We start from the raw sequence: 12,208 nt of genomic DNA, 5'->3' as shown, positions 1-12,208 counted from the left end.
TATATATTTTCTCAACGTCTGCAATTTGTATTTATTTTTCCTTTATTAATTCATTTTATAAAGGGCCGTTCTGAAAACCACTTTTTGTGAGTACGCACCCTGTCTAAAGATTATAATTATTATTATTATTATTATTATTATTATTATTATATGGAGTGGTGCTTGCGAAAACCATACTGACTATCAGACAGTATGTTATGATTATTAAGAAACCTTAAAAGACGATTGTACATTACTCTCTCAAGAATTGTAGAAAATGCAGGTAAAACAGACACGGGTCTATAATTTGAAAATATATCCTGTTCACCGGATTTAAATAAAGGAATAACTCGAGCAATTTTTAATTGTTTAGGTACAATGCAGAAGTAATAGATAAGTTAATTAAGTGTGGAAGAGTTGAAATAATTATCTCAATAGATGCTTTAATTAAGTTCATAGAAATGTTGTCATGACCTACAGCAGTACCTGAACGACAAGTGCTACAAATTTCAATAATTTCTTGCTCATTCGCATGCGTAAACCAACACTGAACCTGCGAACAGATTCCATCCGCGCCAAGGTGTTAGTTTAGGCCGTTTGTTGTAATTTATGCTTATCATGTACTTGCATGTTAGTTAACTAGTCTCTTGATATTGGAGTCATGATGATTACGAAACGTCGAGCAGTAAGAAATCTTTCTTGGTTTTTATATCATAATGCCTTTGCTTCAGCAAATCTCTACTGATCAGATATTTAAAACAGCATTGCTATATTAAAATCCGACGCTCTTGTGTGTCAACCACCACGAAGTATATTTCCTCCATGATTTCCGAAGAGAAAGAATGAATGTGAAATTCTGCTTTCTAGCAAAAATCTTCGCTTTTTCATCCGTTATAAAGGGGGAATGTGGGGTAAAAGATATCCTGCATTTTCGTACGTTCGTACTCAATCGATTCGTAACTAAATTTAGGCGATTTGTACCCAGTTTGGAATTAGCTCTTTCTTTTTGACTGAATAAATTGTTAGATGGATTAAATAAAAGAGGAATGCTTGATCGCTGGCAAAAGAGGAAGAATTATTCATCTCTCGTTTTTCATTTCCTTTTCAAAGATTCTTTGGTGACATTTTACAAGCTGTTTGGGTGTGACGTCTCCACAACCGATATTTGTTTCACTAACCTATTGAAAGATAATCAAAAGAAGATCATAGTTTTTGAAGCAGAAAGAAGACTAATTGCATGAGTTACTCATACGATGTCAAGCTTTCTACTCATGTCATATGTTCGTGTGTCCGTTAACGTTGTATGGTACAAAAAAAATTAAATCGTGTTTAAACTAGAAACTCATTAAAATTTGTTTCATTTTGCTTTGATTTTTTAGAGCTAATTTTTAGAAGCCTGTAAGTCTTGAATATTGCGAAATAAAAACCAATGTTGCTGTTCGACCAAAATTAATAACATTTTTACACTTCCCTTCCCCTTTTCTTCCAAAAAAAAAAAAACACAACAGCGACAACGTGTTTCACTCCCCAATGAAACAGCAAAAGATCAAGATTATGAATATTGTAAGCAGTCATAAAACCAATTACTTTAAAAATTTAAATCACCATTTATTCATTTTAAGTAATGAGTAGTATAGTTCCATTGATTAAAAAATGCTTTTCTGAAAGCTTTCATCGCAGCGAAAAAAAGGTTTATTCATAAAGTGGACATTTGGTTCATTGAGCGTGGGATCACACGTGAAATACATGTGCCCCCATAGGTATAAATACAGTGATACATGAATTTAATCACCATTCATTTCTTACCTGTTTAAGTTTTTTTGCCACAGATCGCGCCCTCATTGCTCGAAGTAACTTTGATATTAAAGAAACCCAGAAACGCTCTTTAGATAAACGATCCAGTCAGGTACTTTACTTTACTTTAGTTTACATTAAAAACGTCTTTAACAAAATTCATAGTTATACAACCATAGATGTCTGTTCCCGCTATATTAAAAGAAAATTGCGGGTACAATGAATCATTACTGCCACAAAAGATAGGATGAGGTTGGAATTAGACAGGGACATGCCTCCAGAACGAAGCTGACTTCCTTTAATAGTATCGCTGCTACTCTTGTCCTTATCCTCTTTGCTTCTCTCCCTTTTTCCTTTCTTTCCTCTCATTTTCCTTTCCCAGTGGCTGTCATCCTCTTGGTCAAAGAAGTCTCTTGCATCGTTTCTCCTACTGCCGATGTCATGATCATCTTCGTCTCTTCTTGATTTTCTTTGCCAATCATCATTATCGTCATGGTTTCGATCATGTGCTCCTACGTCGTAATCATTTTTGCGATGGCCATTGTAGTCATCCTTTTCGCTGTCGTATTCGTCACCGTTATCGTTCAATTTGCCAAAGCCATATTTGCGATTGTCTCTTTTCCTTCCATGGTCATCTTCATCGTCATCATCCTCTTTGCCATTGTTTTCACCCATGTCTTGATCATCAGACCTATCATCATTGAAGTCTTGATCATGATCACGTTCATCTTTTTCTCTTCCATCATCATGGTCTCTGCTGTCAACTGTGTTGAAAAAAGCAGTCAGAAAACAAATAAAAATATAATAATAATAATAGTAATAATAATAATATTAATAATTTATTTCTTAAAGAGCGCTATTTGCAACGACAGATCAACAGTGCTTTACACTCAATGTATAAACCCACCCATCCCACCCCAGGGGAGGACATCCATCACACAGCAATCTCGTGTGTGGGAGATTAACGTCTCCTACCACCAACCCTGCAGGAGACGGGACCTCCATTTATTCGTCCCTATCCGAGAAGAATATCTAACCATTTCTTGATGTTATAGAAAGGTAGCAAATTCTTCTCAATTATTTTAAGACTTTGAGTGTTGGTCCGGCCGGGACCTGAACCCTCGACCTCCCGCACAACAGTCCAGCGCGCTATCCATTGGGCTAACATGGCGGCGGTATACGTTACTTCTTCATTCCGAATGTTGGGTTTGGAAAAGCAAAAAGTAAGTTTGTTTTTGGCAGCCGAAAATCCCAAAAAAAAAAGTTGCCCACGGCTCGAGCCGCCATCAAAATACCTTCAGTTCTCGGTTCAAAGCAACTATATTAAACGGGTGATTTGTAAAGTTTTTATTTTGTCGCTAAAACGTGAACAACGGCAAGAAGACTGAAAATATCCTAACCTTTTCAACAAAACCGATGGGTGATTTAAATGAGGTGATGGGAAGTCGCGGAGACCGAATGTCGTATACTACAAAGTACGAAATGATGAAGTAAAGCAGGACAATAGGTTTGCTAGCTTTGAAAAAAACTCAAAATTAACAAATTAAAAAGAAATTACGAAAAGGTAATTCAGCAACTACTGGTTTGGATGATGGGAAATGAAAGGTAGTTTTAAATGAAACTAGAGATGTTCCTTACCATCTGGCATAGGAAAAGAAGTTCCCCAACGAGGTACCAATAGAGTCAGAAAACAGAGAAGAAGCAAACTTGAAGGTGCCATGCTGGTTACTCAAACTTCCAAGGTGCAGTTCAGGTGGGTTCAATGACTTTCTAACTCTGCACTTCATGATTTATAGCTTCTACTGACGTAAGTTGGATTTAAAGTTCATTACGACTGTTGTGCAGTCTCCAGGGAAAATATTTTGTCTCGAAGCACGATATTAACCCCGTGTTAAGCTGTGAAAAATTAGCGACAGTGTAGCCTTGAAAAGAAAGCCAGAACATGATCTAACAGAGGAAAACTTTAATCTATGTCGATAAAGGCCTCTCAAGTTCGTTTCTCGCAATGGCCGATATAATCCTTGGGATTAAACTTTTTTGGCAAATGAAACTTGCTTGTTATCAGCGAGACGATTTATTACAGTAACTTCAGTTCTCTCAGAAAGAGAGCCTAAGAATGTGCAAATAATTGCCTTTCATAAAATACCCGCAAGAGGTATGTCTTTTGGCGTTTAATAACATTGCAAATATATATTCGTATTTGGCCGGTGTTTTTTTAGGCCTGTTTAAGTCACTTCAACCTTCCATTAGCGTGAAGCACTTAGTTTTGATAAGTGGTTATATTCGCCTGACCTTTGCAGGGATTTAAGTGATCACCATTGCGTTGGTCTTGTATCACCTGTTTTGCCTGATGCCGCTAACATGACAGATCATAGTAATACTCTCGATGTTAATTTGGTGTTAGAACTCATTATTGAGGGTACCTCGTAAAACTCAGAGCGATACGTCACCCTCTGTTTCTCGAAATTGCCAGTAACATTTCTGCCCCGAAGACGCCTTATCTTAGAGATCTTACTCCACGAAAAATTTAAGAGAAATAAGGGTCTTAATTCAAGAACCGGGCCAATCTGTTTAAGTTTCATAATATCCTCATTCACTGAATTCAGTTCAAAGCTGATAGTATCTGTCTTCAATGTAAATATGGTTAACGTAAAGCAGCTTTTCTAAACAGGTATCTAACGGGATGTTTGGGAAACGGGCCTCAGATTTCGGTATCGATGTAAACTTCTCGTTTGAGATGATACACTTAAAAAGCGTCCAAGAAACATTAAGCGGAAACTTTTAAGAGCCGTTCAGTCTGTTATATCACAACACTTAACTGAGCAAATATGTATGTCATGTAGCAAGGAGCAGACAGAGCTGATTATTCCTTTCTAAAATGACATTTAATTACCCTTGTTTCACATTTGAAAATCTGAGCGTCAAGAACGGTGACAATCGTGTGTTGATTAAACTAGTGTACTTGAAGTAAATTCGTTATATAGAGTTGTTTATCAATTATCCACTTTATAAATTTAATTTCTAATCCATACAGAATGATTTTGCAATAGCTTTTGAGTAAAAAAAATGTGTTATGTTATTACCATGGCATTCTTGGAGTTATATTGATTTCTTCCGTGTTTCCTGTATGCTTTTGAGCAAACCGTGATACTCTTTAGAGATCAAGTTAGCAAGAACTGTTTTCATCTCAGAATACTTTCGCGATTCTTCTGTTTGGAATAACATTATCCTGATGTTGAATAGAGTACAGAGCCTCGAAGTTTCGAAAGAGAAATCAGTTAACAACAGGTACTTACAAATGTTAATACCAGACTTCAAAACCGTTTCCGGTTGTATTAGCCCCGGGGTAGTCTGTATTAGCTGCAGGGTAGTATGTAAGAAATTAAGATATGGTTGCTTCACATTGCTTATGACTGAGTTTTCTTGAATTTTATAGAAGTAAAATTTCCTCTATATAAAAGGAATTTTTAAAAGCATTCCCACAAATAAGTAAAAAAAAAAGGGAAAGGACAAGTTGAGACTTCGAATCTTATTTGAAAAATGACCAATAGAAACGTCCCTGTAATATTTTTTAACGAATTTATTTATATATGTTTCGTTTACAGATCATTAGCATTATAAAGTACTATACTGCAAGCTGTTGGTGAGCATTTTTTTTGGTTAATTAAGGAATGCCATTTTCCAAGAGAACCTATAAAAACAAAAGCACAGACCCTTGGAGGCTACCAAGCTAAGAGTCGGATGAACATTTACTCGTCTTTCAGGTTCTATGGTGACACTTTTTTTTGGTTAAGGAATGCCATTTTCCAAGAGAACCTATAAAAACAAAAGCACAGACCCTTGGAGGCTACCAAGCTAAGAGTCGGATGAACATTTACTCGTCTTTCAGGTTCTATGGTGACACTTTTTTTTGGTTAAGGAATGCCATTTTCCAAGAGAACCTATAAAAACAAAAGCACAGACCCTTGGAGGCTACCAAGCTAAGAGTCAGATGAACGTATACTCGTCTTTCAGGTTCTATTCATGTGAAATCGTTTCTAGGACCACTTTATGAGATCTCATCTATTCATGTTAAATAAAAAAATGAAGGTTTGTATAAAATTATGTTCGTAAAAAAAGATGAAATAGTGGCAATAAGGACTGGAACATTCCCTTCCCTAACTGAAAGCGCGCTTGATGCTAATGAGTCTAAGTTCATGGCAGCTGAATCCTCATTGATACCGGCATCATTCCCAAAATCAGCACTACCATCGCCACTGTCAAGGCCGCTCTCGTCCCCATCTTCGTCACCATCATCATCATCATCATCATCATCATCGCCGTCATCATCGTTATCATCATCATCATAATCATCATTGCCGTCATCACTGTCATCACCACCATCGTCGTCATCGTCGTCACCATCGTCGCCATCGTCGTCGTCATCATCATCGTCGTCATTGTCATCGTCATCATCATCGTCATCGTCGTCATCGTCGTCATCATCTCCGTCATCTTCGTCGTCATTCTCATCGTCATCGTCGTCATCGCCGTCGTCGTCGTCATCGCCGTCGTCGTCGTCATCGTTGTCATCATCATCTAAGGGAGGTTGTTATACAACATCATTAGCATTTAAAAATATCAAAAATATCAATAGTATTTAAAGAAATCCAGGGACTAACCAAGAATTACATCTAATGCTAATAAACAGTAAGGATATATTTAACAGCATTTCTAGTTTCTGAATAATTTAAGAGGTAAATATAAACTCTAAAGCTGCCTATTCAATTCAGAGAAATTTAGAATGTACACACTATGTGCCGTAAGTCATATCGCTGGGAATATGGCAAACTGGTGTTTTTTAATTCCCTGATGTCCCAATTTTCATTTTGCAGGACATTTTTTTTTTGCTAGGTTTTGTATGCTGCTCGAGAGAGTGGTAAACCAGAAAATGTGCTAGTTAATGTGCCGACTATTTCATCTGAAGTTCAACAAGTGGACCGGGATCATTACAATTTTCACTCGATTAATTTAATCATCCAGTCTGTATTTAACCTGAATTATTTCAAAAGATAACTATCAAGCGTTGATTCCGCATCTTTAATTTCACTAGTCTATACTAGGTCTAAAACAGACATTGTAAGTTTTTAATGATTTCCAAATTGGCAACGATCTTGTTTTGTTCATTTTCATTCTAGAAGGAGCCACGTAGCCACAAAAAGGGCCTAGCTGTTTTTTGGAATATCAATAATCTCTTAGCCAAGTAAGCTCCGGTCTTTAATCCGATTGGCATTTTACATCACACTTTGTTTCCAATAACTTTTTAAGCATTTTTCTGATCGTCAACCTGAAGATCTCTTAGAAGCAGATGTCATTTTCTTAGCGTCGAAATTATTGCAGCTACAACAATAGCCAATATGGGGGTCTATATTAAAAGGTTTATCAAAATAAATTAAAATAAGCAGAACGCAATAAATTAAAGAAGCCAAGAAAAATTGTCTGATTGAGAACGATACATATTAAAGTGAACGCTACACTTGGTCGTTTTGGGGTTCACTCCGCTATCATCAACGTATAAGTCAAAGACCTAATTGACAAAATTCAAACATGTTGCCCTCTATGATAACCCATGTTCTTACCAGGTCGAGGGAAGCCCCACAACGGATGTAACAGCACTAAAAGACCAAGTAAAAGCAATAGTCTCGAGGCCATTTCTCTGCAACACTTCGACCCTTTTCTCCTCCTATTCACTCGCTAGCTTTCGATCTAAACAGATTCAACTCCACTTGAAAATGCACGTCGTGTAGATATCAGCTACTTTCTCATATCGATCTCATGACGATACTGATATGATTTAATTATCATTCCGACTTTAGACACACCCAGAATGGCGGGCTTTACATGAAAACATTATAACCGGATGTAATATTACCAGAGGTTTATCAAATAAATACCTGCACGCATCTTAGTAACTTTCATCATAATTTGACCATAATTTTCAATTATGGTTTTTTTTTGTCATTTCACACAATTTCTATATTACTTTGTAAAAAGTCCTACCCCTTTTTGTTTGTGGATTTTGTCCTTTTTGTGTAAAACGTAATGATAAATTATGATGGAATTGACAAAAAAGATGCGTGGTTTAAATCATCGATAGAGTTCAGATGCGGTAAATTATTTCCGTTCATAAACATATTTGTTCTGCTCAACATGTCCATGTCTTTGTCTGAAACTACCATTGAAATCCATGCCAGCCTCTTTCAGTTTGCTGAGGTTAACTATGATGTGAAAGAAATACTTTCAGCCGCTGATTTTCATTTTTAACGAAGACGTAATTCTTTATCGCGTTATGTTGAAACAAGGGTATAATAGTTTTTGGATGTTTACTCCATGCTCGAGCCGTAGGGCACTGGGAACTACCGACAAAGATGATGAATTCATAATTGTCGTTTTTCAATATCCTTCATCTTGAATTGTGCCATGATTAGCAGTGGTTGAGGTTCTATACCCTTCTGCATAGGCCTGTTTATCTTTGGGAAACATATAGAGTACCTGGAGTTATCCACGACATAACTGAACACGCTAAAATTCAGCGGATTCTTCCGATACTAGCACTGGCGACAGCTGTGGGGCCAAACTATTAAGATTGTTATTGTATGTTCGCATTTCGGATGGGCCCTAGTATGATTCCGCTCAAAAGTGACCGAGAGTTATCGGGCTAAGAAAATCAGGAATGGTATAGATAATGAAGGGTGGATGGGTGAATATGTGATTCTGTGTAACATCAAACATAAAAAGTGGTTTATAATGGTTTTCTCGGCTTTTTTCATATAAGCATCATGGCAAAGACAAGCCGTGAAATTCCAGTGGACACCGCACAAGCATTAAACAGCTGAAAGCTTTGCAAAAAAGATGGTGTCAGAAGCAACTTCTTTTTTTAGTCGCAGCACCTATCCCTTGCTTCTCCGCGCTTTCTTTTCTCCCTTCTGCAATACGCGACTGAGGTGTAAATGAAAGTTACGCTCGTTGAGACTTGGAAAGACGGCAATGGAAATCCGGTCTTTCACGGAGCAAAATTAAATTCTATTCAACTTGCTCTTCCTCTTTTCTTCTATCTTTCTACCTATTTTTTTTTTATTAATATGCATTTCATGATTCTTTTTATGAGCAAATCTTTACGAAAGTTCGGACAATCTGTAAGGAACCGTACGTTCTTGAAAGCTGAAAATTGTCAACAAAGATGAGCATAACCTGGCATTTCCTTCGAATATCTGTCCTTTTTGTTTTTCTTATTTTGTTTTTCTGTTTTAGCTTTCTATTTTCGGAAGAAGGGCGTTCAGTGTAATGGTTATAATGGTTTTGTCGGCTTTTTTTCATATAAGCATCATGGCAAAGACAAGCCGTGAAATTCCAGTGGACACCGCACAAGCATTAAACAGCTGAAGGCTTTGCAAAAATGATGGTGTCAGAAGCAACTTCTTTTTGTAGTCGCAGCACCTATCCCTTGCTTCTCCGCCCTCTCTTTTCTCCCTTCTGCAATACGCGACTGAGGTGTAAATGAAAGTTACGCCCGTTGAGACTTGGAAAGAGGGCAATGGAAATCCGGTCTTTCACGGTGCAAAATTAAGTTCTATTCAACTGTTACTCATTGAGCTATAGATCCTGCTATGGTGAAAAGCTTCCCTTTTATGAATACAAGTTGACTTGAATGATTTGCCAATTGATTTGTAGTGTTCCTTTTTGTAAAGCCTTTGATCATTGTAGTTTTTTTAATGAGATCATTTCCAGTCTTCCACCTCGATTATTTTCTGTTCAAGATTATTTGTGATCGTAGATCATTTGTCGTCCTGGGAACATGAAAAGCTTTACATTACCCATCTTGAATCCGCAGTCTGTAATAGAAGTCGCTTCGAAGCAAGCATAAATAAAATATGCTATTTAAATGACCCTAAGCTTAAGCATCACAGCAAATTGTTCATTTTCGAATCATTGACTATTTGTATTACCAATGAAATCATCAGTTCTGTTTGCTCTTCCTCTTTTCCTCTATCTTTCCACCTATTTTTTTTTATTAACATGCATTTCATTTTTCTTTTTATGAGCAACTCTTTACGAAAGTTCGGACAATCTGTGAGGAACCGTGCGTCCTTGAAAGCTAAAAATTGTCAACAAAGATTACCATAACCAGGCATTTCCTTCGAATCTCTGTCCTTTTTGTTTTTCTTATTTTGTTTTTCTTTTTTAGCTTTCTATTTTCGGAAGAAGGGCGTTCAGTGACCTTTAAAGAGATTTAAGGTTTCTGGGGAAAGTCGACAGAATGCTTGAACGAGGTAGAGAGGGAGGCTACATTTTCAGCCATGCGCCATTGCATTTAAGTCACCACGCAAGAAGAACACCCTTGAATTATCACCCAAACAACCGGGCTTTTTCTGTGAAAGTTATAATAAAACTTTTCCCACGAGGGGTATTGTTCCCTGGAATTAAGCAAGAACACTGGTAAAAAAATTACACTTTTAGATTTATTTTTTTCTTTGGAATCATTTACTGATGCTTTTTCAGGTTTTTCTTTTTCTAGTCTTTTTCTCGCCATCATTGTTTTCATTACAAGTCAGCTGAGTTCATTAACATTAAAACAACTGTGCTAGGCAGAGGAGCCATGCCATAACAGTGTAAATAGGTAAGTGTTCTCTTGTATTGCTCGGTGTTCCAAAGCTCTTACTGTTCAATAAATAATATAATGGCCTTTCAATCATAATACAGAAGAGTTCATATTCCATAAAGAGGAACATGCGGTCAAAATATGTGGCCAGAATTTGCTTTTATTGGTCGTAAGGAACTGAAGCAGTTCCCTGAGATATTTATAAGCCGAAAAAATTGAAGGAAACTTTGTCAATTTTCACTTACTCATATATTAACATAAGATTTCGCACAGCGAACGATATCTTGAATATGAAGAATATATTCAAAAATTAATGAGGGAAGGTGAAAAGCAAACATGTTAATGCAATGAGAATATGAGCAAGGCCTCCGCCGAGAGAGAATCCGTTTGAAGAAGCCAACTGGTCTGCGTTCAGACCATTACGTTCTTCTCCATAAGAGCTATTTCCCTGTCCAACCTCTTCGACCACTTGTTGTATACCGTCATAATTCAAGCCTTGTACATCATTATCATCATCTCCGTCGTCATCATCATCTTCATCATTGTCGTCATCATCGTCATCCTCATCATCGCCATCATCGTCGTCATCATCGTCATCTCCACCATCTTCACCACTTTCATCCTTATCCTCTTCACCACTGTCATCTCCAGAATCCTCGCCATCGTCATCCTCAATTTCTTCACCGCTATCATCTCCAGACTCCTCGCCACTCTCATCTCCAGAATCCTCGCCATCGTCATCCTCAATTTCTTCACCGCTATCATCTCCAGACTCCTCGCCACTATCATCTCCGGACTCCTCGCCACTCTCATCTCCAGACTCTTCGCCTGCATATTGAGAATAAATTGCACGTGGTCAATACCTTAAAAACGCCGATCAGAAAGTATTGTGGGGTTTACCTCAACTTTTTTTGGTTCAAGCCTAATGTCCAGTGAAACCAATTACATTAAATATGTATAAGGCCCAACAAAGAAAAAAAAGAGAAGGAAAAAAGATGGAAAAGAACGACTGCAAGTTGAGATATTTGTATAATACTAATCTAGGAATTTCTTCAGTGAAAGATTAAAGTTTTCAAAACATTTACTCGTATGAATTCGAGTACAATTTTTGCTCTCTTACCGCTATCGTCATCGCCACTATCTTCAGAGGCGCTTCCATCATCTGAAAATTAAGGATTTCACATGGTTAATGACTAAGAACGCAAAATGTATTAAACTTACAAAGCTGTGGAAATTTAAACTTTTCACAGAGTATTCATTAGAGAGAAGAACATGGAGTGCACCATAAAAAAAGAAAATTGTTCTGGATCGGAAACCTGACTAAACAGATTAACGATGAATTAACCGCTTAACGCGCACGCGATCATTTTAATGAATACGTGGTACGTTCAGCCGGACAGATTTTAAGGGGCTGGGTAATTAAATTATTGTTTCCTCTATGCGTTATGATTCTCTCTTTCTGAACTAGAAGACATAATATTTCAGTTATAAAGGAAACAACTCAGGTTATCACCTGAAAGCAGTGGATTCTAACCAAAAGGATAGAGACTATTCGTTAAAAGAGATAAACTGTCACATCTTACCTGCAGCAACTGATAAAGGGAAACCCCCAAGCGGTCTCATGAGAGCTAGAACAAATAAAAGAAACAACAATTTCGAGTCCATTTTTCTTCTGCAGTACAAGTTTCTGCGTCGTTTTTATCTCAACTCTTCCCTCGTCTCTGTCGATAATGATTTCTTTGCTTCCCTGTTGTAGTATTTATAGGGGTCTCGAGACCATGTGAAATATACATGCAG

The 12,208-nt window shown here is 37.2% G+C and overlaps 3 protein-coding genes across 3 annotated transcripts; all 3 read right to left on the bottom strand.

Moving 5' to 3' along the window:
• Positions 1-1,566: 1,566 nt before the first annotated feature.
• LOC148725267 (uncharacterized) lies at positions 1,567-3,711 on the bottom strand. Its single transcript, XM_088731865.1, has 2 exons — positions 3,412-3,711; positions 1,567-2,537 (listed from the first exon to the last, which is right to left on the bottom strand). The coding sequence occupies exons 1-2, from the start codon at positions 3,491-3,493 to the stop codon at positions 1,966-1,968; spliced, it is 654 nt and encodes a 217-aa protein (XP_088587991.1). The 5' UTR covers positions 3,494-3,711; the 3' UTR covers positions 1,567-1,965.
• A 1,624-nt stretch (positions 3,712-5,335) lies between these two features.
• LOC148725266 (uncharacterized) lies at positions 5,336-7,599 on the bottom strand. Its single transcript, XM_088730522.1, has 2 exons — positions 7,392-7,599; positions 5,336-6,351 (listed from the first exon to the last, which is right to left on the bottom strand). The coding sequence occupies exons 1-2, from the start codon at positions 7,462-7,464 to the stop codon at positions 5,840-5,842; spliced, it is 585 nt and encodes a 194-aa protein (XP_088586648.1). The 5' UTR covers positions 7,465-7,599; the 3' UTR covers positions 5,336-5,839.
• Positions 7,600-10,249: 2,650 nt separating this feature from the next.
• Positions 10,250-12,154, bottom strand: LOC111341178 (uncharacterized). Its single transcript, XM_022948127.2, has 3 exons — positions 11,995-12,154; positions 11,532-11,573; positions 10,250-11,239 (listed from the first exon to the last, which is right to left on the bottom strand). Exons 1-3 carry the CDS (start codon positions 12,074-12,076, stop codon positions 10,722-10,724), a joined length of 642 nt encoding a protein of 213 aa, XP_022803862.2. The 5' UTR covers positions 12,077-12,154; the 3' UTR covers positions 10,250-10,721.
• Between the last annotated feature and the right edge of the window lie 54 nt (positions 12,155-12,208).

Source organism: Stylophora pistillata, chromosome 8 (genome assembly GCF_964205215.1).
Source record: "Stylophora pistillata chromosome 8, jaStyPist1.2, whole genome shotgun sequence".
NCBI lineage: Eukaryota > Metazoa > Cnidaria > Anthozoa > Scleractinia > Pocilloporidae > Stylophora > Stylophora pistillata.
The sequence above is the reverse complement of the archived record's forward strand: the minus strand, read 5'-3'. Positions and strand labels throughout refer to the sequence as shown.